Source organism: Lepidochelys kempii, chromosome 1 (genome assembly GCF_965140285.1).
Source record: "Lepidochelys kempii isolate rLepKem1 chromosome 1, rLepKem1.hap1, whole genome shotgun sequence".
In the NCBI taxonomy this organism is placed as follows: Eukaryota; Metazoa; Chordata; order Testudines; family Cheloniidae; genus Lepidochelys; species Lepidochelys kempii.
In genome coordinates, this window is record NC_136380.1 from 261,432,798 (window position 1) to 261,460,045 (window position 27,248).

General features: G+C 47.8%; 1 protein-coding gene across 8 annotated transcripts in view; it reads left to right on the forward strand.

Moving 5' to 3' along the window:
- The window catches only part of ZC3H7B (zinc finger CCCH-type containing 7B), a 64,169-nt gene that overhangs the window by 9,526 nt on the left and 27,395 nt on the right, over positions 1-27,248 (forward strand). For 2 of the 8 annotated variants that reach the window (XM_073327179.2, XM_073327185.2), the window contains 15 exons: positions 1,232-1,265; positions 1,764-1,961; positions 4,961-5,119; positions 9,860-9,940; positions 11,784-11,843; positions 14,032-14,074; positions 16,363-16,622; positions 17,090-17,435; positions 18,479-18,537; positions 19,360-19,522; positions 19,605-19,766; positions 20,507-20,712; positions 21,756-21,856; positions 22,371-22,552; positions 27,100-27,185. In XM_073327179.2, the coding sequence (XP_073183280.1) occupies positions 1,232-1,265; positions 1,764-1,961; positions 4,961-5,119; positions 9,860-9,940; positions 11,784-11,843; positions 14,032-14,074; positions 16,363-16,622; positions 17,090-17,435; positions 18,479-18,537; positions 19,360-19,522; positions 19,605-19,766; positions 20,507-20,712; positions 21,756-21,856; positions 22,371-22,552; positions 27,100-27,185 (2,140 nt within the window). Of the gene's footprint in view, positions 1-1,231; positions 1,266-1,763; positions 1,962-4,960; positions 5,120-9,859; positions 9,941-11,783; positions 11,844-11,889; positions 12,405-14,031; positions 14,075-16,362; positions 16,623-17,089; positions 17,436-18,478; positions 18,538-19,359; positions 19,523-19,604; positions 19,767-20,506; positions 20,713-21,755; positions 21,857-22,370; positions 22,553-27,099; positions 27,186-27,248 lie in introns of those variants that run through there. The other 6 variants (XM_073327181.2, XM_073327180.2, XM_073327186.2 and 3 more) reach the window with 6 other exon arrangements.

Genomic DNA, 27,248 nt, shown 5'->3' on the forward strand with positions numbered 1-27,248 from the left:
GGATTGATGGCCTATGGAGCCAGAGCTCCTGTGAGGTGCTCCCTCCGGGGGAGGGTTTAGACCAACGTTGCTCAAATGTGGCCACCATGCACTTTTCTTGTGGCCACAGCCTCCTGGGCTGGGGGTGGGGCAAAGTAGCAGCCACTCCCCCACCCTGTTGCTCCTGGATGCCCTGCCCTGGTGTTGGTTGCTGGGGCCCTGTCCCCCTCTGGAGACAAGGGGGTTGGGCCCTAGGGCACAACGCTGGAGGAGCAGTTCTCCAGCTTCCCATGGATGGTGGATCTCAGGCTTTGGGGTTCAGCCCTGGGGCGGTGGGGTGGGTGGGTGAGGGGCTTCAGGGTCCAGTTCTGGGCTCCGACTGTGCAGCAGCAGGCCCCAAACTCCAGCAGCTGGGCTTCAGGCTCTGGCCCCTCGCTGCCTCCCTTGGCCCCTCATCCAGGGCTTAATCTGTCACTGGCTTGCCAGAGCTGAATAAATCTCTGTGAAAAGTGATACTTGTATGTATGTTAATATCACTTTTCACAACAGACTTACTAGCTAGCAATAAATAAATTACAATGATTTGGACGTGTATATGTGCATATTTATTTGGTTGTCCTAAAGCTAATTAAATATTTTAGGGGAAAGTGTGAGAGCGGCCACTGCCAAGAGTTGGTGGCCGCACTCTGAGGCCACCAAAAATTTTGTCCTGAGAACCTCTGGTTTAGACTCTTTGTCAGGGGAAGCATGGAAGCAACTTGCTGCACTCTGGGCCTTACTTGTTCCATGGCTAAACAGAGGGATTCAGTGTTCTGGGACCTACCAGTCCAACATCTTTCACTGGTACCATATTCTCTTAAAAAATTTATGTTCTTTTATAAAAACATTTTAGCATGACAGTATCTGTTCTGATCCCAGATTGAAACCTGGCTGCCTGAATGCAGCCCCTAGAGCAGCTGGTTTGCATAGGGAATAGCCATGAAAATGCAGTCTCCTAAATTAGTCAGATTGTAAACTCTTTGAGGCAGTGACCATCTCCTGTTGTGGCTATCTGGTGCCTAGCTCAGTGGAGTACTGATCTCTAACTGGCCCTCTTGGCACAACAGCGATACAAGTAATCAATAGTAAATGTGGAGTAAAATGCGTAATGAGATCCATAACACAGAGCAAGAAAGACTGCTTGTTTAGCTGAGAGAGATGCAAGTGTTTGCACAGACCCATGTTTCATGAAACCTTCCTCTTCTCTCCTCAGGTCCACATTACCCCTAAACCAAGAAGATTATGAGGTAATTTAAGATTTGTTTTTCTGAAGGCGTTTGAAACCACATAACGGTGGCTTTTGGTCAATACATGTTGCCCTCTTGCACAGATGTTATAAATTAATGTCCTTGCTTTTGAGAGCAAAGAGGGGCTAGTTATGTGTGGGAGTGGTCTAGTGCCATTTGTCTATAGTGGAAGATCTTTAAGGGGAAGAATACTGGGAGGAGTTAACCTCCAAGAGAGGGGGACTTTGGGTGATGGCACTTAGCCCTAGGAGGGAAGGAGTTTTGGTTGAATTAGCCTCCCCACTAGGGGACGGATGGAGTTTGAGGATGGGGAATTAATTTCTTGACAGGAGGACTTGATTTGAGGGCACACGTGAAGATGAATTGGGGGTTGGGAAACCCCTCTCAGTTTCTGGGCATGTTATACAGGAGGTCAGACTAGATGATCACAATGACCTGTTCTGGCCATGGAATCTATGAATCTCCACTCCACTCTGTTTATATTCTCTTTCCACCCAGGCCTTTTTACAGAAGCTGGTGCGGAACCTTTTTGCAGAGGGGAATGACTTGTTCCGGGAGAAGGACTTCAAGCTGGCACTGGTGCAGTACGTAGAAGGGCTGAACGTGGCGGATTATGCAGCCTCGGATGAGGTGACCATCCCAGTGGAGCTCCTATGTAAGCTGCACGTCAACCGGGCTGCTTGCTACTTTGCCATGGTGAGCACCTACCTGAGCCATTCCCAAGAGCTGGACAAAAAACATTGGGAAGTGGGGAGACCCAACAGATGGCCATGCAGAGGATGGGGGTTTGAACTGATCTCGTCCACTTCTCCAGCATTGGAGGAGGAATACAGAAAACTCTGAACTCTTCTCATTATGACATTGGTGTCACAAGATCCAGACAGAAAATGTGAGGGGGTGCCCTTACAGGCCTTGAGAGTGCACTAATATAGATCACAGTGCTGGGGGAGAGGTTGAGGTGCTGTGGAATTCTGAGCTATAAAGGGCCAGTTCCTTCAAGTATTCCATGATGATAATGCAATCTTGGGAGCATTGCTCTGTAAATTATTCTTTCTCCTGTGCTTGAGAAAATACATTTAATCTAGATCTGGTGTGAACATGGTGGGTGTGGGGTTTCCGTAGAAAATTTTGAAATATTTCAACCAAAAACTGAAATATGTTGATTCTGAATACTGCTGTAGTACCTCATGGGAGCTGTAGTTCAAGGGCCTCATTCTCTATACACCAGGTTCCCTGGTCAGACTACATCTCCCATGATACACCTCCACTTACCAAGAGGGGAGCTGAGGTGGTGCATCATGGCAGTGTCATGACCACAATGAGTCACGAAAGGTGAAGTCTGGCTGGGAACTCAGCCTATAGAGGGGTATAGGAGCATGAGGTACCCAAACCACAGCTTCCATGAGGGATTTCAGAACTAAAATATTTCATTTTTGTATGAGGGAAAAAAAATCAATTTTTTGGTTTTCAAATGTTCAATTTTTCAATGGGGGAAAAAAGTTTTATGTGGAAATAGGACACTTTGCAAAAGTTTTGTTTAGTGAAAACCTAATTTTCTGTCAACCTCCCCCCCCCCCCACACACACACACCGCAAATCATCAGATGAAAAACATTTCTAATAGCTCTAACTTCATAATTCTCTCAGCTAAGTATGCCATGAACCCCCAGTACCCTCCTAGTTAAATTGCTGGTATCCATTAGGGTAGGGGTGTGGGGAGATAAGGAGTCTGGAGGGAGACACTAGGACTGGCTGGGCAAGGAGATCGGGATGAAAAGCATGAGGAGTGGAGACTGGGACTGGCTAGGTGGGCGGAGAATGGGACTGGGATGAAGAACCAGGGGTGAGAAAGAGACAGGACTGGGCCAGGTGTGGGCTGGAGGGGCCAGGCGCAGAAGGGGTTAAGCTTGGAGGAAGTGGGTGGAAAAGTCTGTGCTTGCCTAGATCATACTCTCCTCCAGAGCCTGAAATGGAACCTAGGATTCCTGAGTCTCGGCATTCCTCTGCTGTCAGCGGATATATGTGAAATCCACTGACAGTGTCTCTCATCTCCCTGTAGTGCTGGTACACAAAGAGGATGACAGCCTACTTCTGCTACCAGTTACTCCACTAACTCAAGTGGCAGAGGTCTGTGTGGTAAATCTAAAGGTTCCAACTCTGCTGATGACCCTTAGATGCCAAGATCAGAAGGATCCACTGTGATCATCCAGTCTGACCTCCTGAATAACATAGACCATAAAAATCTCCCAAAGTAACTCTATTGGAACTAGAGCATATCTTTGAAAAAAAAAAAATCAAAGCATGTTTTAAAAATGGTCAGTGATGGAGAATCCATGATCCTTGGTAAATTGTTCCAGAGGTTAATTACCCTCGCTGTTAGAAATTTATCAATATGATGGTATTTGATATGCTTATTTTAAACCTAGGAAATCACACACACGCACACGCATGTTAAAAAACAAAACAAAACATTGAGGTGGTAAAGTCAAGCATTTAAAAGTTGCTTGTGTGATCTTAATTTGGGCCCCTTGTGCCTCGTATTATGATGCAATCTCTAGTTACATGTTTACATACTATTTTTTCCACAGAACCCCTGCCTCATTCAGTGTGGATGGTGCTCAGCACAGAACAGGCAGCACTTACCGAATGAGCGGCTATTCAATATTTAGTTTTCTTCTCATTGATTAGAGAATGTCCCCAGACCTTATTTAATGCACACTAGTCAAACTAGGCTCTGAAGACAGAGTTGTTAATTTCCTCATATGCTATTCTGTGGTGCTCATAAGTACATTATCTGAGTGCTTCACAACCATTAACAAATTTATTCTCACAACACACCCCTGTAAGATGGGAGGGGGGGTGTTATCTCACTTTTACAGATGGGGAACTGAGACACGGTGATTAGTGGAACTTTTGACTTTAATTTTGGGTGCCTAATTTGAGATGCCTAGGATCTGATTTTTTCAGAGTACTCCGCATTACATAGCACTTTTAATGTTCAAATCGTGGCTCCCATTGGGTTCAGTTGCAACTCAGCACTTCTCCAAAATGGACCCCAGGGTCTCAGGCACCCAGAAAATGAGGAATACATAAGTAGTGACCACCTGTAAAAAGTCTGGTTTAAGTGACTTGCTCAGCGTCACACAGGAACTCTGTGGCAGAGGGAGGGGTAGACTCCCATTCTCCATGGCAACATGCACCTGCCTTAACCGTGAGACCATCCTTGCCCTTCCTTCGATTGTCTGCCTCTTTTACTACATGCCTTCAAACTCCCCCCAACACATGGGGCAGGCCCCTTCACTACACAACCCTTATTCATCCCTAGAGCTGGCCCACCCTGTGCACTGAATGGTGCAGGAAGACCTGTGGAAAAAGTAGTATGGGATCATGTAATTCAAGACTACAGCGTACACAGAAGGGGCTGAATTAAGATGCACACAGACGCCCTTAATTCTGGCATTTCCTAACTTTTGAGTGCTTGACTCTGTAACCTTTATAACCTTATAATTCCCCCCCCCCCAAATCTGCATTAAATCTAATCTCCAATTGCTTTTATATTCATGGGTTTTGATGACGTATGTTCCCAGTGAACTGCAGTAAATGGTTGGGCAGAACTTTCACGCAGGGAGAGGAGGTGGATTCCAGTGTGTGGCAGACACCATTGCCTGCTCAGGTGGTCTCTTTCCTCTCATGCAGGGCTTGTACGAGAAGGCATTGGAAGACAGCGAGAAGGCTTTGGTGCTTGAGAAGGAGAACATCCGTGCCCTCTTCCGCAAAGCCCGCTCCTTAAATGAGCTGGGGAGGCACAAGGAGGCGTACGAATGTAATAGCCGCTGCCTGCTGTCTCTCCCACATGTAAGTGTGTGACATGCGTGTCTACCTCAGCCTCTGAGGCACTTTTCCATCTTTCCTTTCCCGCGGTCTAGTACAGCGTGAATGGTGATGGTAGTGGAAGAGAAAAGCTGGCTGTTCTATACGACGCACCCGTTCCCAGTAATCGCATCTCTCGGGGAGTTCCAACTCCATGTCCCTGTCAGCCCAAATCATCTCTGCTGAGGCTTCCAACAAAATAGCTGCCCCTTTCCCATTGGGATGGCTTTGTGATGTGAAAGCCTGCCCCAGTTGGAACTGAGCTGAGATCATCAACTCGTTTCATGTCTGTGTTGGAACAGCTATCAGGTGGGAATGACTGCTAGTCACTACCAGTCTAGGACAGATGGGAACTGGAGACATGGACGAGAGAGATTCATGCCTTGTCTACACTACACGTTTTAAATGGACATAAAGCAGCTTATGTCGACCTAATTATGTCAGTGTCTACACTACAGCCTTGCTCCTGTCAGTGTAAGTGCCCTACTACACCAGCATCAGAACTCGACTTCACCAAGAGGCTTAGAGCTTAAGTCGGTGTATTTAGGGCAATACAGTGACTGTGCAGACACTGCATTACTTACATCAGCTGTTGACTGTCTTGTCGGGTTCACAGCAGGAGAGTCAGGACAAGAATGGATTCTGCTTCCAGCTGGGAGCCGGGCGGGGCCGGCTGGAAATGTTGGCTGTCTTGTCAAATTTCATGGCTCCATGCTGTAGCTGTGAAATTGACAGGGCTTCCTGACTCCTAGCGGATGCAGGGGGCCAAGAAGCTGGGACCACTGGATCCCACTCCCCAGAGGCAAGAAGCTCTGGGCAACTTCCCCCTCTCTCTCTCCAGCCCACCCCACTCTCAGTAGGGAACGGGGAGGCGAGAAGCCCCAGTCAGCCCACTTGGAGTCCAGGAGCCTGTAGGGCAGCTGGGCTCCAGCCAGGGACTTGCAAGCAGAGCCGAGACACCAGGCTTTCATCTCTCCACAGTGCCCCTCTTAGGTCAGTGGAAGAGCTCATGGTGAGGCTGTGCACCACCAACCCAAGGAGGGAAGTGTGGACATGCACCACCGTAGTAATTACTGTGCTGACTGTAAGTCAACCTAATATAGGTCGACTTAAGTTTCTAGTGTAGACATACCCTATTCCTAATCCCCCAAGCCTCAGTAGAGCACCATGAATATGTTTTAGCTGATAAATAGCAGTCGTTTTACCCATTAAGAGCTGAGTTCAGGCCCTCAGTGGCCAGTGTTTCTTGGGGTGAGAGGTGTCAGTGTGTGAAAGGGGCTTTAATATGGGTATATTAACAGAAGTGTCACATGTAAGACACTGGAGGTAACTGTTCTGCTCTGCTCGGCACAGATGAGGCCTCAGCTGCAATATTGTGTCCAGTTCTGGATGCCACACTTTAGGAAAGATAAGGAGTACTTGCGGCCCCTTAGAGACTAACAAATTTATCTGAACATAAGCTTTCGTGAGCTACAGCTCACTTCATCGCATGTGGACAAACTGGAGAAAGTCCAAAGGAGATCAACAAAAATGATAAAAGGTTTAGGTTTTTTAACCTTTTCTATGAGGAAAAGGTTAAAAAAACAACGGGGCATGTTTAGTCATGAGAAAAGGAGACTGAGGGGGGACCTGATAACACTCCTCAGATATGTTAAGGGCTGTTATAAAGGGGACTGTGACTGACTGTCCTCCAAAGGTAGGACAAGAAGTAATGGGCTTAATCTGCGACCAGGGAGATTTAGGTTAGGTATTAAAAAGTTTTTTCCTAACTATAAGGATAGTAAATCTCTAGAATGGGGATTCCATCCCTATTGGAAGCCTATCCCTGATGGCTGTTAAGAACACGTTGGAGAAACACCTGTCAGGGATGGTCTAGGTTTACTTGGTCCTGTCTCAGTGCAGGGGGCTGGACTAGATGACCTCTCAAAGTCTCTACATTTCTGGGATTCTGTAATGTTGCTTTGATGTCCTAGATTTTAAGGCCAGAAAGTGACTGCTGTAACCATCTAGTCTGGCCTCCTGTATAACCCAGGCCAGAGAGCTTCACCCAGGAATTCCTGCATCAATCCTGTAATTCCTTTTTGAGCTATAGACTATCTAAAGACTTCAAGTGATTGACTGAGTTAATTTGGTACCTGGTTCTGCTATTTCCTGCTGCTGGCTTGTGTGGTTAATACATTACCAGTATGATGATTATATTGATATTATTTATATCGCTGTAGCATCATGGATCAGGGCACCATTGTGCTAGGCCCTGTGCACCTACTTAACAAACAGATGCTCTATCCCCCAAAGAGCTTAAAATCTAAATAACAGTAAATAATACTGTGGTGCTATATAGTATGCTTCTGTGTGGTCCTCGTTGTTGTAATGTTAAGGAATTTTTAGGGCATTTGGCATAGGTATTCCTTAAACTGTTTAAATAAATCATTAGATTCAGTGTAGGCAGCATGGCAGAAGTGGGTCTTTAAGAGCCTTAAACGTGGACAGAGTTGGGGCCTTGTGGCTAAGGTCAGGGAGCTGGGCCCATGTATGCGGGCCCTGGAGGCATTTTTGCGATAGACTGAGGGGGAAACACAGAGTTTGAGAAGGGAGGATAATTGGGGCAGGGCAGAGTCCTCTAGAGCCTTAAAGGTGGTGACCTGCAGATTGAATTTGCTATAATAGCTTATGGGCAGCTGGTAGAGGAATCTGAAGAGGGAAGAGACTAAACAGACTGATGAGTAAAGGAGATGATTTTAGCAGCCGTATTATGTACGGACTGAAGGGAGCAATGTGCGTGTTTGGAACATCAGAGACGAGTGTGCGGCAGTAGTCGAGATGGGATGTAATGAGGGCCTGAATGGAGGTTTTTACTGTGGGAAATGGGAAAACAAAGGATGGATCTTGGAGCTGTTAAGAAGGAAGCAGTAGCAGGATTTGGCTATGGCCTGAGTATTTGTGGCAACAGAGTGGGAGGGTACAGAGAAACCCTCAAATTGCAGGCCTGAGTGACAGTGACAGCGTGGTGTGGTTGACAGAGTTAAGGATGGGAAAGTGGAGGAGGTTTGTGAGGAGAGAGAAGTTCAGTTTTGACCACATATTTAACTGAAGATGGACGTCCAAGAGGAGATGTCACAGACAGGTTGAGAAGCGGAGTAAGCAAATGAGCTGGCCCTGTGCTGTCCTCACTTTACATCCTGTCTCTGGGCCACGGACAGAGGCCTGGGGAATCCCCACTGTGAGTGGGAGAGGGGAGGAGGTAGGCCCACTGAAAGAGAAGCTGAGGGAATGGACAGAGAGATAGAAGGAGAACCAGGAGACAGTGGTATCTCAAAAATGCAGAGAGGATAAGATGCCAAGAAGGGGAGGGTAATGGACAGTATCAAAAGTGGCACAGAGTTGGTGGCCCTGAGGTGTGGCCAGGAAGGGGTTGTTGGAGACACTAGTGAGACCAGTTTCAGTAGAGAGGAGAGGTGGGGGGCCAGATTGGAAGGGGTCCAAGACCGAGGAGAGGAAGTAAATGCGTTGGTTTTAGACTGTGCTCAGTGGGTTCAGAGACGGCGAGGATGGCGACAGGGCAGTAGTTGGAGAGACAGGTCTGGTTGAAGGATCATGCTCTAAAAGAGAGGGGAAACCAGGGCACACTAGTATTTGTGAGGGGGAGGAGCCAAAGGCTGCGGAGAGGTTGAGAAGGAGGGGGAGGAGCAAGGGGGGCAACGTAGGTAAAGAGCCAAGCATCAGTGGACTCACTGGGGCAGGTGGAGGGGTTAGTGGTGGAGAGAAGGCAGCAGACTTCAAAATTTGAAGTTTGGTGATGAGGGAGAAGATGTTTGAAGGGAACCAGGCAGGGGGCGAATCATAGAGGATTTAGTTGATTTTTTCATGTGACGAAGTTAACCAAATACTTTGCAAGGAGGGAAGAAAGGATGGGGAACATGAGGCTGAAGGAGGCAGTCAGAGGGTGAAAATAAGTGTTGGGGATTGTGCTCGTGGGACTTGGTGATGGAGGAAACCTGTTTTTGTTTGGCCAGGGAGATGACAGAGTTGAAGGAGGAGAGAACGAAACTGTAGTGGGGGATGCAGTGTGGTCATGGGCCTCCCGCCAACGGTGCTGAGTGACATGGTAGCAGGAGCAGATGCTGGGAGTGACCTAGTGCTGTGGGTTAATAGGGTGGACTCTAACAGGAGAGAGGGGCAGTGATTGGCTGAATTTACGTTGTGGATTGTGTAGTTCCAGGAAGTAGTGTCTATGTGTTTGGTACATTGGAAACTTTTTTAAAGAGGAACTGAGAAAGTGAATGCAGACTGGATGTGATGAGCTAAATCATTAGCAGAGCTCAGTGCAGCAGAGAGTGTGGAAAGTCAAAGGTGCCTCTGAACCAGTGCTCCCACCCAGATCCTGGGACTGGAGAGAGGGAGCGGGGTTGAAGGTCCGGCCCTTGTGTCAGTAAGGATCACTAGCCCTGCATTTGGAGACTCGATACTTTGTTTGCCTCTCCATTTCTGCAGCTTTGTATCTCTGCAGGGCAGAATGACATCTTAAATCTGCACGGCCTCTCCTGGAATGGAGTCTGCAATTGACTACCTCTCGACTTGCATACCAATAAGAATACTAGCATGTAATTCAGTCTGTGTAGTCTGCTTGTGTAACTTGTGGTCTGATTCTGGTTGGTTATTGTATGTGCAGGAAAATAAAACCACATGCTTTAAAATGACAATGTCCTTGAATTACATTTTCCCTAGGATGAGAGCGTTACGCAGCTTGGTCAGGAGCTCGCACAGAAGCTGGGTTTAAGGGTTCGGAAAGCGTATAAGAGGCCTCAGGTATGACTCTTTCTAGACTGTCCTTTGGAGTCCACTGATATGTTTCTGTACAGGCTACTGATTCTGAGCGGCTGCATTGCCATAGGTATAGCCTTCAGCACCTCCTGCTATTCCACTCCTGGGAATGCCCCACCCCCAGATCTGCCAATCATTCTTCAGTCCTGGCCTTCAGCACCCCTGCAGGTGCATTTCCGGCTTGCAGCCATAAGCATCTTGGCTTGATGCACAATCTCATATATCCTAAGCTAAGCAGAATGGAGCCTGGACGTTGTTTGAGGGGATAGCTCTAAGGTAGCAGTTCTCAAACTGGGTCAGGACCTCAAAGTGGATTGTGACCCCATTTTAATGGGGTCACCAGGCTGGCTTAGACTTGTTGGGGCAAGGGGTCGAAGCCAAAGCCCGAGTCCCATACTCTGGGGCTGAAGCCCGAGGGCTTCAGTCTTGGGCAGTGGAGCTGAGATTACAGGCCCCCTGCCTGGGGCTGAAGCCCTTGGGCTTTGGCTTTGCGTTCCCCCCACCACTCCCCTGGGCAGTGGGGCTTTGCCCCCCCTCCCCCAGAGTGGCAGGGGTTGACCAGGCTCAGACTTCGGTCCCCCCTCCTGGGGTCGTGTAGTAATTTTTTATTTTTTTGTCAGAAGGCGGGGGTCCCATTGCAATGAAGTTTGAGAATCACTGCTCTAAGGAAAACCCTAGTGCTGCAATAAATGGATGTGGTGGTTCAATATGGAGCATTGTTCTCTCTATTAGCATGAAATGTACACCCCAGGATTGTGCTGAGGGGTGCTGAGCTACTGCTATGGCTGTCCTTTAGATAAGGCAAAATCACTTCTGGTCACTGACGCTCCTGTGACACATTTCTCAAGAATAGGAATGTTAGCCCCAAGGCTCTGGCTGAATTCCAGCTTGAGTGATTGACATTCTGGTCCCTCAAATTCCTCTCTGCGGTTTTATTTAGATGCAACATGCTTCTTCAGTTCCTGTCTCTAACTCTTGTGTAACCTTGCTGTGCAGTGTTAAACAGCTGGTACATTCCAGCTGAGAAGTGGCTGCATTTCAGTGCTAAGTGAAGTGATTTGTAGTAGTTGGCAAAGAGCTTTTGGGTAATTGATGCTATATAAATATCAAGTCTGCATGTTTTGAAATGCAGAATAATAAGTGGTGTTGGATTAGAGGAAAATCCTCCACTTGCTAGATCTCTAAAAATGTTGTAATTATTGAATCTTGAGAGAAGGGAAACTTTCCCTGAAATACTTTCCATACTTACTCACCCCGTTGGCCCTCTGCACTTTTCCCTCTACCTTGTTACTCCACAGAGATGAGTCTAAACTGTGTCTATGCAAGCAAAACACAAGACTCCCTTTTTTAATTAATTGAAACATTTTGGTAGCATTTTGCTACAGCTTGCTCTAGCTTCTGTTTTTCATTCCAATGCTTTAATGCACTCCACAACTAATTTTTTAAATTACAAGGCTGAATGTCTGTCGTGGAGTGGGGTTCAAACTTACTATCTCCTTATGCAGCATTGCAACAGGGGTGTTTTCGCACCAGGCTTTTGCATCGATGTGCATTTTGCGCCAGGATGGCTGGACTGAATCTGGGGCTCTTTCATAATCCTTCAAGCAACAGGCTTCAGGGGCAATGACATGAATTTTGGGATGATTGGTGCACACTGAGGAAAAGCAGGCAGTCCTGATTTCTCTCCCTATGGTTTGTGGTTGTAGAGAATGCCTGTTAGGGAAGTGTACTGTTGGATAGCAGTGGCTGACAAGATACAATCAGTCACTACCTAATTTGCAGGAGTTCAAGGAATCCCTGTGTCATGAAATCTCTCTCTTCCTTGCAGCAGGAATTGGAAACTTTCTCTCTACTCAGTAATGGCACATCAGCCAGCTTAGCAAATCAGGTACAGTTCCTGTCTGACTTTCTCAATGTCCCGTACATTATTTTACATGAGAGTTTCTATATTTTATATCATGCAAGTTTATTACCATCTTTTAGGAATAAAAGATCAGTGTTTATCTATTTTTCCCTTTTCAAGGAACAATGTCAAGAAAATCATTTTTTTTAAAATATTTCCATTTGCTGCAGTGCTGATTAAATTATTAGATTAAGAATTTTTCGACTTTAATTTTGCTTTTCACTGTCAAAGCTTGCATTTCACTTATCTAGACTGGATGACTTCACTTTCTGTTTCCTTCTCTGGTTCTGGTACAATTACAAAGTGCTAATATGCAAGAACAGGAAGTGAAACAGATGAAGAAACTTAAAAAATGAAACTAGACTGGGGGATTTCACTGTCCAAGCTGAGTGAAGTGTGCCAATTTAAATATTGCTTAATTTATTATTTACTCTTTTTTGTATTACCGTAGCACCTAGGAGCTCCAGTCATGGACCAGGACCCCATTGTGCTAGGCACTGTACAAGCACAGAATGAAAAATAATCAGATCGCTGGTTTCACTGCAGGTTTTTAAGAGATTTCATTAAAACGCTTCATATTTTTTAAAAAAATATTTAACAATCATTTTAGGCTCTTAAATTTGGGGCCTAGCACAATTTGACATTGTCCCTTTTTAAAAGAACCTAAAAATCCCTTCAAATTGTACTGCTCTAGTATCTTTTAAGTTTACATTGCTGGGTGACTTGCCTTAATATCTGTCTAGCAATGAGAATCAGCCTTGGATCATTTCTTGTAGCCACCCATAATCTTCTTCCATTGAAAATGTTCCCTTTTATGGAAAATTAGAACACTGCAAAAGCTGAAGTTGTAACTGATGAAGTTGCAAATGTGTAATCTCTAATATTTGTCATACTGACGTCTGTCATTTTTAACTAGAAGTAGGAAGAAAAATGTGTTTGCACTGTTGGACTATAGGCTCACATTAGGGTGAACTGTGGCTTTAACTTGAGTTTCAATCTTAGCATAAGGAATAGGCCCAAAGCCTGTGATTTTTAAAGAGAGTCAGATCATGAGAAGGAAGAGTTGTTTGTGTTAAACTTGTGGTGACCCTTAAACTACTTGTGTTATCTTATTTAAGGTTTGGTCTGAGGTCATAGAAATTTTTAAAATATTATTATTTGGGTACCAGGTGCAGTAAATGATTGGTTGAATTGATTATAAAGAAATGCTTAGTTTAGGAATATGGTAAAATGAGATAAGAAAACCTTGAGGAAAGAGGCCCAGTCATTAATCTTGTCTTGACCAGAGCAGAGGATAGAGCTAGGCTCTAAGCTGCTTCATCTGGCCTTGGCCAAGGTCTGGTAACCAGCAATGACATCACTCGTTTGTTAGAGTGCATAAAAGGCAAGGTTTTCTAGGGGTTCTGTGTCAGAGTGATGCCATGATGGGAAGGTGTCTTCCCGAGCCGGAGCCTGTTTGGCCAAAATACTTAAAACTGTACTGTTGCTGGAGTATAGAATATAGGTATATTTGCTTATATTTGTATTTTGGATATAACTAACACCAAGTGGCCTTTGGACTAATACAGGAATGTTTGTGTGGAAATGGAGTCATGGTAGGCCTAGTGAAATTATTAGGAAAATTATTCCCAGCAGCACCATTCATACTTCTGTAAAGTTGCCTATTTATTCCTTGCCTAGGGCTCACAGTCAGCAGTTGTTTTGGCGGGAACCTTTTCCTGTTTTTAGTCTTGCTGTAAAAATTAGTGGTTTATTAAATGGAAAGATATGTAAGCTCAGAAAGGCTAGTTATGTAAGATAAAACTAATCAGATCTCATGCTTTGTGGGGCTAGCTGATTGGCTCTGGGAATCAGGAAGGAATATTCTCACCCACATGCAATCCTATGTGCAGAATTACTGAGAAGGTCAGGTATTATGGGGGTTTGTTACTTCAGAGGAATGCAGGTTTTGGTCACTGCTGAAGGTGAAATACCAGGCTAGGTGGAATAGTGGTCCAAAAGTACATCAGTTAAATTGTTCCAGCACTGAAAGGCGGGGGTGGGGGGAGAGGAGCAGCAGCAGCCTGCACTGAAGATATTTGGGAGGGGAGATTTGGGGCTATGAAGCACTAACACCTTTCAAAAGATGTCTTTGTAGTGATGAGTTGTTCTTCTCCTTCTCCCTGCCTTGCAGATGACTTCCAATGGGTTGGGCTCCATAGATGATATTGAAACAGGTAAAGCTTTCTCCTTTCTGTTTCTCATGGCAGCAATAAGGCACCTGCCCGAGTTGGGTGGACTAATAGTGGCTTTGTCTTCATTTGGACCTCTTTTGAGTTTCCTGACTTTGGAGACTGGAAGAGACCAGCCTAGCGGGGATGGGGGCAGGAGGTGGTGGGGAGCAGGAATGTATGGAGGTGCTGTTCTTTATATTGGTTTCTCTTCACTTCTTCAGAATCCTCAGTGAACTATTAAGACACTGACAGAGGGGAAAACCAGGTCAAGAGGCACTTACTAGGAGAACCTTGTACAATTGAACTCTAGCTATCCAAGCAGAACAAGGGACATATCATATTTTTGGATAAATGGGGACTAATTCATGCAAATTACAAACACATGGGACGTAACCTATTTTCAGCTCTAAAGCTGGGTTTGAACAAATGTGATTCTTTTGTATGTTCCCAAAGAAAACAACTTTAAAGTTTAAACAGCTTTAAAGTTAAGACGGTAGACACAGAGCTGTGCTTTGAATACACGCTACCCTCCAAGAGCATTAGAATTGGAGCCTTATATGTTTAGAACCCCAGGAAATGCAGAGTGAAAGTTGCAAGGTTGCTGTCTTCCTGCCAGGGACTAAACTACTGTAACTCTATCTCCCGTAGAAATGCCAGCCCAACACCCACCCTTCTTAACAGCGTATTGAAAACCATGCTCCACAGCACATTGGTTTTTATTTGTTCCTTGCATAAATGTCTGCAATACTAGGTGTGAAGCTTTGTCACTGCACTAACTATTGCTGGGCCCTGGTAAAGGGCCCCATTTTATGATCTGGGTGTATGAAGTTTGCATGTGGAAACACATTAGCTCTGTGCTTAATGACTCTTGAATAATTGACTATCACATGGAATCATAAGACCCAGACCTGTGAGGTGATGAGCGTCTCTTATGAGCCTTCAGTACGTCACAGAATTGGGCTGTTAATGCAGAGTGAGGAATGATTGCTTTCGCTTTGCTATTTGTCTGATCAGGAATTGGCATATGTGGAAGTCCATAAAGCAGCCCAATCACTAATCAGTTGAGATGAAGGCGTTCGAGTTTTGGGGTTGCTGATAACGTTTTTGGGGAGGTTCTATGGCCTGTGTTATACAGGAGGTCAGACTGGATGATCACAGTGGTCCTTCTGGCCTTGGAATCTCTGAACATGGAACTCTTTAGTAGAGGATGGAGAAGGTGGTAGTATTTTTCTGATTTTTTTTCTTTTCAGGGCATCGCTACGGGGCAGAATGAAGGTAGTTTGGGTGCCTGGTTTGAGACTTACATGTGTAACTCTGCATCTCCTGGGGGGTCTAACGTTTGGATTGTTTCTTTTCAAACTCTAACAGTTTTGCAGGATAAAGCGTGCTCAGATGACCAACGTATGCTTGCCACCTTAACAGAGTATTGTGGGGGTGGGGGCGGAATTGCCTCATTTTCAAATAGTCAGAACACTGGGCCAGAGGGTGAAGGAAGCTGTAGGGAAAGTTGTCTCTTCTCCCCCCCTCTTCCCTCCCCTTGCCCCTAAAACTACTGAGGGAAGCCTCAGTAATGCAGTAAAGATCTTTAAGGCAGGAAGCCTGTCTCTTGGAGACATTGAAGGGAGGGGTACTCAGGAGTGAGGCACCACTCTGGCAAGGGCATCTGGTGAGTCTTCTAATGTTTGTTGGGGACCCAGTATTCTGTATGATCTTTGGGAGGCTTGTCTGGGCTTCCTTACCCTGCTCCCCTCCCCAGTCAGGGTTTGTGTGTGTCCCTCCCTTCCCCACCAGGGAAGCTCAAAACTTAAAGAGCCTGCGGGGAAGTGGGTTTTAGTGGGGGGCACAGGCGCTGCAAGGAGCAGAGGTGCTAGGAGGACAACTGAGCTCTGCAGGAGGAGGCAGTTTAGAAGCATTTAAAAACCACCGGACAATGGGGTATAGGACTCTGGACTCATGGGGCTAGGACTGGACATCACTGAATTCAATAGCAGTTTTGCCATTGACTTCAGTGAGACTAAGATTTGGCCTGCAGACACTTCCCAGGCATCATCATGGGAGGTGAGCATTGTCTGGCTATTCACGAGACATTCTGCGAAGGCCTTTGGGAGGTCTGAGACAAAAACCAAAGGCCAAGAATCTCTGAAACTGGAGCCACCAGTCTGTAAAGGGTTTCATCTGCTTGGGGCTTGAGGTTCAACTAAGTTGTACGTCTTGTGTTCTTTGGCCAAGCCACGCTCAGCTCACCCCCAGGTGCCATGTGACTGGCTTTGTGTCCCCGTCCCACCCCGCAGACTTCTCCATGGACCTGCAGTGCATCCCTGCTCCCCTCGCCACCTCTATTCCTGTGAGCGAGGGCGCAGCCCTTTCAGCCTCTGACATGGATGCAAAGGGCCTGCCCACCTCTCTCCCTGCTGCCACACTGCTCCATTCTCCGGATTGCGTATCCCTGCCTGTGCCCGAGAGTGTGGAGGACTTCACAGATGGGGAGGTCATTGGGGAAGAACTGGACTCTCTTCTGGATTCCCTGGCTGATGGGTCACAGTACCCTCTAGTAAGAGCTCCGGTCGTGTTCTGAATTAATCCTTTTAGAGCATGTTCGTTCTCTCTCTCCTCACCGTTGCGTGTTCCTCTGGCAGTGTGTGCTCGGTCACTTTCTTTCTTCCATCGCTGGCTTGTGTGTCTCTCAGGAGCCCATCTTAGATCTTGGTTCACTGGGTGGCCTGGTGTGAGTGAAATACATAAATCCAGATGGAGGGGCTAGTCCCACATGGGAATGAAGCTAGCACCTTGCCCCCTTTCACCCCCTGCTTTTAAGTGTTTGGGGGTGGAAATGGGCCTGGAGGGTAGAGGCTGGCTTATTGCTCTGAAGTAAAGCGTTGTGCACTCTGGAGTGGGAGACCTTGTTTTACTTGCTGCTGTAGTGTGCTCTGTCCATCCACCCATCTCTCTGACACACGCTTCCTCCAGTCCTTTCTCTAACATGCTGTCTGTGCCCCCTTTTCCTCCCAACTCTCAAAGTCTCTGGTCCAGGGAACCATTCCCACCAACTTGCCTACTGAGATGCCCCAGCTGATCCCCGTGTTTCCAGGCGGAACCCCTCTGCTGCCCCCTGTGGTGACAGCCAACATCCCGATCAACCAACATCCTCTGCCACCTGCCTCCTTCGGCCTGGTGATGGATCCCACCAAGCAGCTCTCCTCTTCCGTCCTGGATGCCTTTGAGCCCACAGGGGGCAGTGGTGGCTCCCCCTTGGATTCTCTGGATTCACTGGACCTGCTCCCGTACACAGAGCCACGGCTCGATGCCCTGGACGCCTTTGGGACTAGCAGGGGATCACTGGATGCCCTGGATTCCTTTGCTATAGGTAGGTGCAGGGCACAGAGGAGTGGGGGTTGCAGGTGTTTGACTGTGACAATACCCCTAGAACACTGTGTTAAGCTCTGAGTGTCTCCACAGCAGGCAGATGTCCATGTTAGAGACGAGAGATCAATAGTTAAGTTTCCAGAGAACTGATTGAGATGGACGAAAGATTAACTGAACTAAATATCAGCACAGCTTGTCTGAGCGATAATTGGGGGGGGGGGGGTGTATGGTGGGGGGTATGACTGCTGATTACAAGCATCTGCAGGTTGTAGACACTAAGGAGGCAGAGCTGTTCAGGGTTATCCTGGGGGTATAGCTAGAGTAATGAGGGGACATTCAGGCAATGAGGGGACATTCAGGCTTGATATCAAAGAAACATTGCCTGACACTGAGATCTCCTAGAGTGTGAGTGGTCTCCTAAGGGAAGTAGTGGGAGCCCTTTTACTCCAAGTAATTTAAAACAGACTTTGGCAAAGTCTTGGCGAATCTACTTTAGGGCAGGATTTTGCATTGGGTGGGGTGGACTAGATGGTTTCGTCAGTCTTTGCCTCCTTTGATCTCTGTGAGCAATAAGTGTCATAGCCCAAAGAGCACTCCAGTCATGTTCTGTGGAGCTGGGCTCTGGAGGGAGATCGGGTAAGGAGCATTTCAGCCCCGTGGGGCATAGTTAGGCTCCATGGGTGACTGTGCAAGCATGGGGACATTACAGCAGACTGAATGCTAGAGCGTCACAAGTGGAGAAGAGGTTGCCCAGTGAGGCCTGTGCTGGAACTTCGGCTCCTGTCTGTGCTGAATTCCTTTGGTCCCTTGCTGTTTGTGAAAAGCACCCTTAAGGCAGCTGGCAGTGGGGTTCTGTTGCCTTCAGGGATTTCAGAAAAAGGGGAGGCTCTTGCAGAGGTTTTCAAGTCTCTGCCCTGGGTACTGGATGTTCCTGGAAGATTAAAAGAATTAAACTATTGAACAAGCATAAATCTGTGTCTCGGGCATCAGAGCAGGTTCCAAAAGTGAGGTGTGTGTGTTTGGGATTTTTCTTCCTCTGCCCAGAAGAAGCTGGTCCTCAGGAACTGCGACACACTGTTGGCAGCCAGAAACCATCTTCTGCGGTGAGTGAGCTGCTACCCCCGCTGAATGTACCAAGGTGCCCGTGTGCCATGGGAGTGGGGAGGGCACGGGGCTATTCTTGCACTCTGGGCCCTTTCTTAATCAGTTCCAAAATCTGGTGGCTTCAGTTACCCTGGCCTGTGTGCGTAACCTCCTGCCCACTCGCCCCCTGTGGTGGCAGGGCTGTGTGGAGACTTTTCTCCGTATGTGGTAGCACAGCATTTTCCTCTTCCTTCTTTGTCCCCTCCCCCAGTGTATTATTGGGGTGAGAATGGAGTCAAATGCTCCATTCCAGTCTCCGTCATGCATGGGATTGCATGTTGGTCTCACCGAGTCTGAGGCTGGGCTGAGGCTTTTTCTCCCAGGAGCTCTGTGGGTGGGATGATCTGCCTCTGTCTAAATTAGGTTATTGAGTGGGGCTGGGGCATCGTTGAACCTCCGTCCTTCCTGTTTTATTTCCGTCTGACACGTTGCACGGCAGGGTTAGTTCTTCTGTCCAAGTGCTGGGAAGATTGGGGAGAGAAGCCCTTCCTCCAGGGATGAAGAGAGAGCTGTTGTCCCCTGAGCTGCTGGCCCTTCCGTGGGGAGGGAGAGGTCCTTCTCTGCTGCAGATAAATTGCCCATTGAGTGTATTTGAAAACACAACTGGTGTGCCTGATGCCATTTCTGAGCCGCCTGCTGCTGGTGGCGACCATCTTGCTGAGGCACGAGCTGTTGTGTGTTTACGGGGTCATGAAGGGGGCCCAGCATTAGTCTGGGAGCCAGTTTCTGTACATTTGGCTGTGAGGATTAGAAGAGGGATGTATGTGTTTTTTGTCTTTCAGGTCAGCCTCAGTGGTGTGGGTCACCCTATCATCCCCAAGGGGGCAGAGCTCCTGCAGTCTCAGCCAGAGGCGATGATGCCCAACACTGCCCTGCTTGTGAAGAACCCCCTGGCATCCACTCATGTCTTCAAACAAGCCTGCCACCTCTGCTACCCCAAAACAGGTGATGTGCTCGTAACACCCGCAGCAGTTGTGTGCTTGGGGATTGTTTTCCCTCTTGCTGATCGGGTCCTCCTTTCCCATAGGCCCCAAGGCTGGTGACTACACTTACCGGGAAGGCCTGGAGCACAAGTGCAAGCGGGACGTATTGTTGGGGAGACTGCGAAACTCTGAAGACAAGACCTGGAAGAGGATCCGGCCCCGCCCCACCAAAACCAACTTTGTGGGATCCTATTATCTGTGCAAAGGTGAGCTGGTGGCTGGACGGGACTGTGAGGCATATGCCGTCAGAGGTATCAGGGGAGCTTTCAGCATGGATCATGTGCTCCCTCTGGAGCCTTCTTGCTCCTTCGTGAAACGATCACTGGATTTCAGGGGTTGGAAGGTGGAGTGAGAAACCGAGACGAGACGGATGAACCTGTAACACAAGGTAGAAAACGGGAGTTTCGCAGAGTGGAGCAGCAGCTGGTGCTTTTGCTCTGGGTACGGGACAGCTTGGAAAGAGCGATACGACTGGCCTCTGGAGATTTCGCAGGGTGGTGGGAATGGCAAGACTGCAGCCTGCTTCTCTCAAAGCAACCAGTTTTAGGTGCCCTGCTGAGGTGGGAGAGCCTGTCTCCCACTGGCACTGAACTACTAACACTGCTCCCACCAGCACGGGCTGGGACTTTGGTTCTGGTGAGAGCCTTTCTTGCTGAGTAACCAGCTCTGCTGCAGAGCACTGGGACTTTCCCAAGAAGTTCCCCATCCTAGGCCAGATCAGGCCCGACCCTGCTCCGTGTATGAGATGTAACCAGACTAGTCTCTGAGGTGGTGTAACTGTAAAGTGTCTAATGAGGGGCCAAAAGCTCAGGCTTGGTGTCTTTCTTAACTCTTCAGTTTTAGCTCCTTGTGAGTTGTGGGGAACAGGGCAAGGTGACAAGGGCGAGCTCAGTTTCTGATCTGGCCCCCCTCTCTGTGGGGTGCTCTGCTCTTTGTTGCTTTGTAGATATGATTAACAAGCAGGACTGTAAGTATGGGGATAATTGCACCTTCGCGTACCACCAGGAGGAGATTGACGTGTGGACGGAGGAAAGGAAGGGAACACTCAATCGCGACCTCCTCTTTGACCCACTGGGAGGGATCAAGAGGGGCAACCTGACCATTGCCAAGCTCCTGAAGGAACACCAGGGCATCTTCACCTTCCTCTGCGAGGTACAGGGAGGAAGAGGAGCGGGGAGAACTGTTTCCTTGTGGAATAGCTATAGAAACAAACCTCACACATTCCTTGTGGCAGATATAAATGCCAAAATATAACTCTACTGTAAGTGTGTGAAAGAGGCAGGCTCCCTTCTGCTGCATCCCACCGTAGTTCAGCTGTCAGTGTGCAGCTGGACCATTGGTCCATCCTGGCTAGTATCCAGCCTCCAGAAGCAGCCAGTCCCTATTGCTTCAGAGGAAGGTGACAGAACTGAACAATCCATGATGTACCTGAGCAATTGTGTGATGCTGTAGGTGTGGAAGGGAGTAACTCCTCTCTGCCCTCTGCAGGTGGTCAGCTCACGCCTGGAGCATACAGTTTGACTACCCTGGGCTTTCATAGCTAGCAAGGTTGTTAATAATCATAACTTTGACCCAGATGTTTGAAAAACCATAACCACGTAATGGGCAAAACTAGTGTCACTTCATTCATAGATTCTAAGGCCAGAAGGGACCATTGTGATCATCTAGTTTGACCTCTTGCACAACACATGCTGTTTGAAACCAGTAGAGCTACCTTGATTTACATTAACTGAGGATCTGGCCCTCTCTCTCTTGGCCTCCTGCAGAAGCATGTTCCCCAGGGTGACTGTGTATGTAAAGCAACATGTCTTGTTTTGGACTTACTCGTCTTTAATTTCCTCTATCACTCCCTTTGCTTTTGCATTTTTTGGATGAAAGGAAGGGAATTATAAGTTGACCTGGTTAAAATTTTTCCAACTGTGATGAAAAAAAACTGTTGGAATGTCCAAAAAAAAAAAAAAAACTCCAAAAATTTTGTTTGGAAATTTTTGCAAAATGTGTTTACTGGTTTCCAAGCAGCTCTAGTGCTAAGTTTCCATCAGGCTTGTTCTAATTTTTGGACCTCTTGAGTAAGTTCCCTCTAGCTCTTCTCCATTCCAAGTGAAATGATCCCAGTCTGGGTGAGCTCTCTGGCAGCATCTCTCCTTTTTCCTGCTTTCTGAGATTTCCTAGTGTGCTGCTTCTTCCCTTCTCAGATCTGCTTTGACAGCAAACCCCGGATAATCAGCAAAGGGACCAAGGACTCTCCAGCTGTCTGCTCCAACCTTGCTGCCAAACACAGCTTCTATGACAACAAGTGAGTGAACTGGCCCGTGCAGTGCCTGCTGGAGTAACCCTACTGGTGCCCAGCCAGCTAGCTCCTGTTACTTGCCCATTTCTTCCTCTCGTCCCCAGCACATGAAAGCACAAGGTGCGATATGTTGCCCTGCATGTCTGACACCTGGTGCCAAGGGATTTGGAGCCAGATCAGAGCCCATTGATGTCAGTGGAAAGACTGCAGCTTGACTCCAGTGAGCTTGGATTTGGCCTATGCTGCACAGGGGTTCAGAGGTCAGATATTTTAAACAAGGTGGTGTAAAGTGTCTGCCTGAGGTGCTCCAGGGTTGGGGACAAGGCATGACCCAGGACTTGGATCCACCCGTGCAAATGGCTGCTCATTGCACTATCAGATTGTTAGTGACTCCTAGGTTCGGCTTTAACACCCATCCATGCTTCGGCCAGCTCAGAGAATGGGGAAGGAGGAGGAGGGGTGAAGAGTCAATCCGTTGATCCCTTGTGTTTCTCTTGCTCGGCCATTTTCCCCACTGCAGGTGTTTGGTTCATATTGTGCGTTCCACCTCCCTGAAATACTCTAAGATCCGCCAGTTCCAGGAGCACTTCCAGTTTGATGTGTGCCGGCATGAGGTGCGCTACGGCTGCTTGCGTGAGGACAGCTGCCACTTCGCTCACAGCTTCATCGAGCTCAAGGTCTGGCTGCTGCAGCAATACTCGGGTAAGTGCGCCGCTGGGTGCGGCTTTGGGGTGGGGAGGGAGGAGGAGGAGAGAGCGTGTGCTCATGCCTTCTCCAGCCTAGGTACTGTGCCACTGGGGACAGAGAGCGGGCCTTGCAGGGGGTCTGGTAGAGTTCAAGACATTTTACATTCTCTCTCACATACATGCACTCCCTTCCCTCTCTCGGCTTGTAGGAGATAGAGGTGGGGCCGTGAAATGCTCTGACTGGGAGGTCAGCCCTTCCAGTGCTATTGCCAGGTTTGTTTGTCTAGGGGCAATCCTGGGAATTCTAGCCCAGCGAGCCTTTACCTCAGGACCACGTGTGTTGGAGGAAATGGTCGTTAGAAGTAGAGTCCTAGAACTGCTAGGTGATCGGGATATGGCAGGGACAAGCCGGCGCAGCTGCTGTGAAAGGAAATCGGGCCCCTCTGATGTTTTGCTTCTTCGAACATGTTCACAAAATAGTGGTAACCAGTGAGATTTCTTTGAACTTTCAAAAAACCTTTGATAAAGCCGCTCCCAAGAGGCTGTTATGGAAACTAAATAGTTGGCAACAGGCCATCTGCCCCCTCTCAGAGTGCGGTCTTCAATTCAGGTCACTTACATAATGGCACGGAAATCTCTTCAGTCTGATTTTTCTCTCCCCTCCAAGTGCTTTGTCTGATTCTCTGACTCACTGCATGCTGAGCAGAGATTTTCACTGTCCTGTCCCAAAATGAAGCACGACTCTTTTTCCTGCCTTGGAACAGTTCGTGGAGAACCCAGCAGTGTGCTTGGAGGAGTTCGGCTGAAATTAGAAGGCAAATGTCCTTTGCCTGCCTAAATATAAGCAGGCTGCTAAACCTGTGACAGTTCCATTTGATGCCCATCCGGAGGGGAAAGCACAGAAATATCTGCCTGCCTCTCGAGGTGCTTGTGTGGCCTGTCGTACTGATGGATTCTGTAGTATTTAAGCTCCTCCCGAGTACATAAAAAGAGAAATTATGAACTCCCTCCTCAGCCTGGGTGCAAGTGAGTGTGTTTGTGTGTGAGGAGAGGACGTGGGTTTTGCATTTAGTTGCATGGGGGACTCGAACCATGCTCATTCCTGTTTCTTTGCAGGAATGGGTGCTGTTACGTAGGGGCAGTCCCTGGGAAAGTTTTGTCTCTGGGTCACTCAAGAGCCTGCCCTCCGTGGCTGATGGTCGCAGTGAAATGTAGCTGCCATGGGAGTTCATGGTTACGGAGGGAGAGGGGCTCTCTTGGGGACCTGGGGCCAATCCCATGGAGACCTTTGACCAGCAGGGCTGGGAGCTTGACTTGGACTCTGTTCACTGGTGAGCCAGTGCGAGGGTGGTTGTACTGGAGGTGATGTGTTCAGTGACCCGTGTTGCTAAGCAGATGGGCTGCTGCATTTTGTAGCCGCTTGAGCTTTCTCAGGCTGTGTCCTAGGGCTGATGAATTGCACTTGTCAGGCCTGGAGGGGACACATGCCTGGGCCACGACAGCCAGATGGGTGCAATCTTCTGGTGAGTAGAAGATGGTAGTGGGCATTCTTTTGCCACCATCCAACAACACTTGGGGTTTTTTGGACTCCTCAGGCAGTTGCCCTCCATACTGGTGGATGGTACAGAGGAGGGTGAAACAGCTGACAATGTCAAAACGTAAATAGTTGGCTTTGGGTTTCAGCATTCCTATCCCATTGAGATGCTTGGGCAGTTCATGCCTCTCAGAGCCATTGTTTCAGGCTGTCTGCAGACTCAAAAGGACAGCACTGTTTGCACTTGGAAGGTTTTTTTACACAACCACAAGGTCAAGAAATGTAATTTTAAAACTAAAAAGATTTTTGAGCAGGATCTTCTGGTAAGAGGTTGGTTTTACCCTACATTCTGGAATTGCAGAATGCATGAGGGCTGGGAGAAGTGGACCCAGAATGACATGATGCAGTCTTTCCTGGGGGCTAACACCAAGTTGTATCAACAAGGACATCACCAGCAAAACACTGATTTCAGCACCAAACACAGGGCAGCTGCTGCTTCAGAGGCATTTCTGGGTGTGCTTGAATAATAAAAATGCTTATCTAGTGCTTTGGATTTCCTCAACACACTGTACAGACTTTAACAAAATGAATGCCCCAACATGCCTGGGAAGCTGCCAGACGGTATTATTTCACAGATGGGGAAACTGAGGCACGGAATGTTCTGACTTGTCCAGTGCCACGCAGCAGGTCATAAGAAGTATAGAGTTTCCTGGCTTCCGACCCTCTGGACTACACAGACTCTCAGAGCCGAGAGAGCATTCACAGGGTACTCTGTAATAGCAAAGCTAACATAACAGCTTTCAGTGACTGTAATATATACAGCTTTGCTGCCTTTCTGTATAAGTGGGGCTTTATTAAAGCAACCCTCTGGTGTTTTTGGTTTCAGTGAGCTGGAAGTTGGTCAGACATCTTAAACATCCTTCATACGCCATCTCTAAACTGCACGGCAACAAGATAATTAGGCTTGGCATTAACCCAGCTAGTTAAAGATGTCTCACCACATACTGGTCCACTGACTGCATGCTTGTACGCCTGCTAGAAAATTAACAAGTTCTCACTGTTCGGTGCTCTGAGACTCTTAATGCTGGTTGGTTGTCTCCACGCTGGTAGTGTTGGCAAAGGCTTTGGTTCAGATCCTTGAACCCATCGAGGAGTTAACTCCTGAGATAAATTGTGACCAAGGCAATGTTTCCGTAAGAGTCTTTTTCTTACCAACTTGATCAAAATCGAAAAAAGGACGTTTATTTTGAAACGAGTGTCTACACACAGACTTGCAGCAAAGTACCACGAGGTGTGAATTACACCTGATTTAGTTATTTAGTGACAGTTTGTGTGTAGATCAGCCCTTGTGGCTTGTCTACACGCACAAATTATATTGCTTTACCTACACTACTACAGTTAAGTGTCACATCCCTCTTAGACTGGAGACAGTTTTACTGGTATAAATGTGCTTATTCCTCTTCCTGTACAGGAAAAGCTATGCTGGTATAAGGTATCTCAAGATTGATATAACTGTCCACACTAGGGGCTATACTGGTAAACAGTCATACCCTAACCAATATAGCTATATCGGTACAAAAACTGTAGACATTTATCTTCAACCAAATATGTGAATGTCTTGTTAATGGGAGGAGCCATAGTTGGTATCCAATAAAATGTACGGCCTGTTTGGGTTTTGGTTTTTGGTTTTGTTTTAAAGTGGATTTGTTGAGTCCCTGATCAAAACTGGGTGACTTTCCATAAACAGACAGACTGAATCTAGGAGCCAGGAATTAGCTTAGATTTTCAAGATCTGTGAGAGACTGGTTGACTCAGGGGAATGTGATATACAGCAGAACCTCAAAGATACAAATTCCAGAGTTCTGGACACCCTCTGGAACCGGAAGTCATCAGGCAGCAGTGGAGAGACAGACACACCACCCACCCCCCAACTACCCCCACCCCCATATATTTACTGCCTTGGGGCTTTAGCCCCAGGGCTCAAGGCTTTGTGGGGCGGGTGGAGGTTGGGGTTGCAGTTGCGTGGAAGGGGGAGGTCAAGACTCTTGGCAGGGGGTGGTCAGGGCTTCTGACCCTCTGGAGCACCAGGGCTCAGGGCTTTAGATTGGGGGGCACTGGGGTGCGAGGCTTCAGCCCCACAGCTCTGCTTCTGGTTTTGTGAGGGTGCCAGGGATCGGAGCTTTAGCTACAGGGGGAACGCTGGGGTTGAAACCAGCCCCATGCCCCAGTGCCCCCTGAAGCCAGGAAAGGAGCTGCGGGACAGAGAAGCTCCAACAAACCCTGTGAGGTTGGAGCCCCGAGCTTCAGCACACTCTTTCCCCCCACCCCCGATCTAAAGCCCTGAGCCCCGGTGCTCCTGAGGGTCAGAAGCCCTGACAGCCCCCACCCCATGGCTGAAGTCTGTAACGTCTTGTTCAGAGTTACGGACAGCCTCCATTCCCGAGGTATCCCAAACACTGATGTTCTACTGTATGCAGCCTTTCATCCTTAAGGCACCAGCTCCAACCCAGCTGCAGGTTGGTAGTAATGTATGTGGCTTCTGCTGGCTGGTCAGTGCTCCGCATGACATTGTTTGGTGGATCTTTTTTGTCAAGATTTTGTAGAACAAGTGTCCACATCTTAAAAACTGCCAGCAAAGGAGTCAGTGGCTGTCTCAGCAAGAAGGCCAAAGACTGACTGAGTCATGGAGGCTGAATTCTTCTCTCTCTCTGCGGTGTTGATTCACATGGGCGAGAGAGAGAGTGTATGGAGGAAATTTGAACTTTCTTGGCCTGCGGTGAACCTGTTCTGGTGATAAGTAAAAGGCTGGCGTCTCCAGGGATGTGACTCCAGCACCTTTTTAGCCTGTAAACTAAAGATCCATGTGATGCAGGCATGAACTGAAGCATTACTAGAAGTGGAGTCTTGGACCGGTGGTGGTGATGTGGCTCCTTTTCCCCTCCCTCCCTCAGTGCCTTTGACGCTCGGGTGCCTGGGTCAGCAGACTGGTGTGGGGATGCTCAGTCGTGTCTCTGCTTTGTTGTTCTCAGGTATGACCCATGAAGATATTGTCCAGGAGTCTAAAAAGTACTGGCAGCTAATGGAGGCGCATGCCAGCAAAGCCACCAGCAGCACGGTAAGAAGCCACGGGGACCCTGGGACTGGTTTGTGGTTTTTTGGAGCTGTTACTTGCACCTGT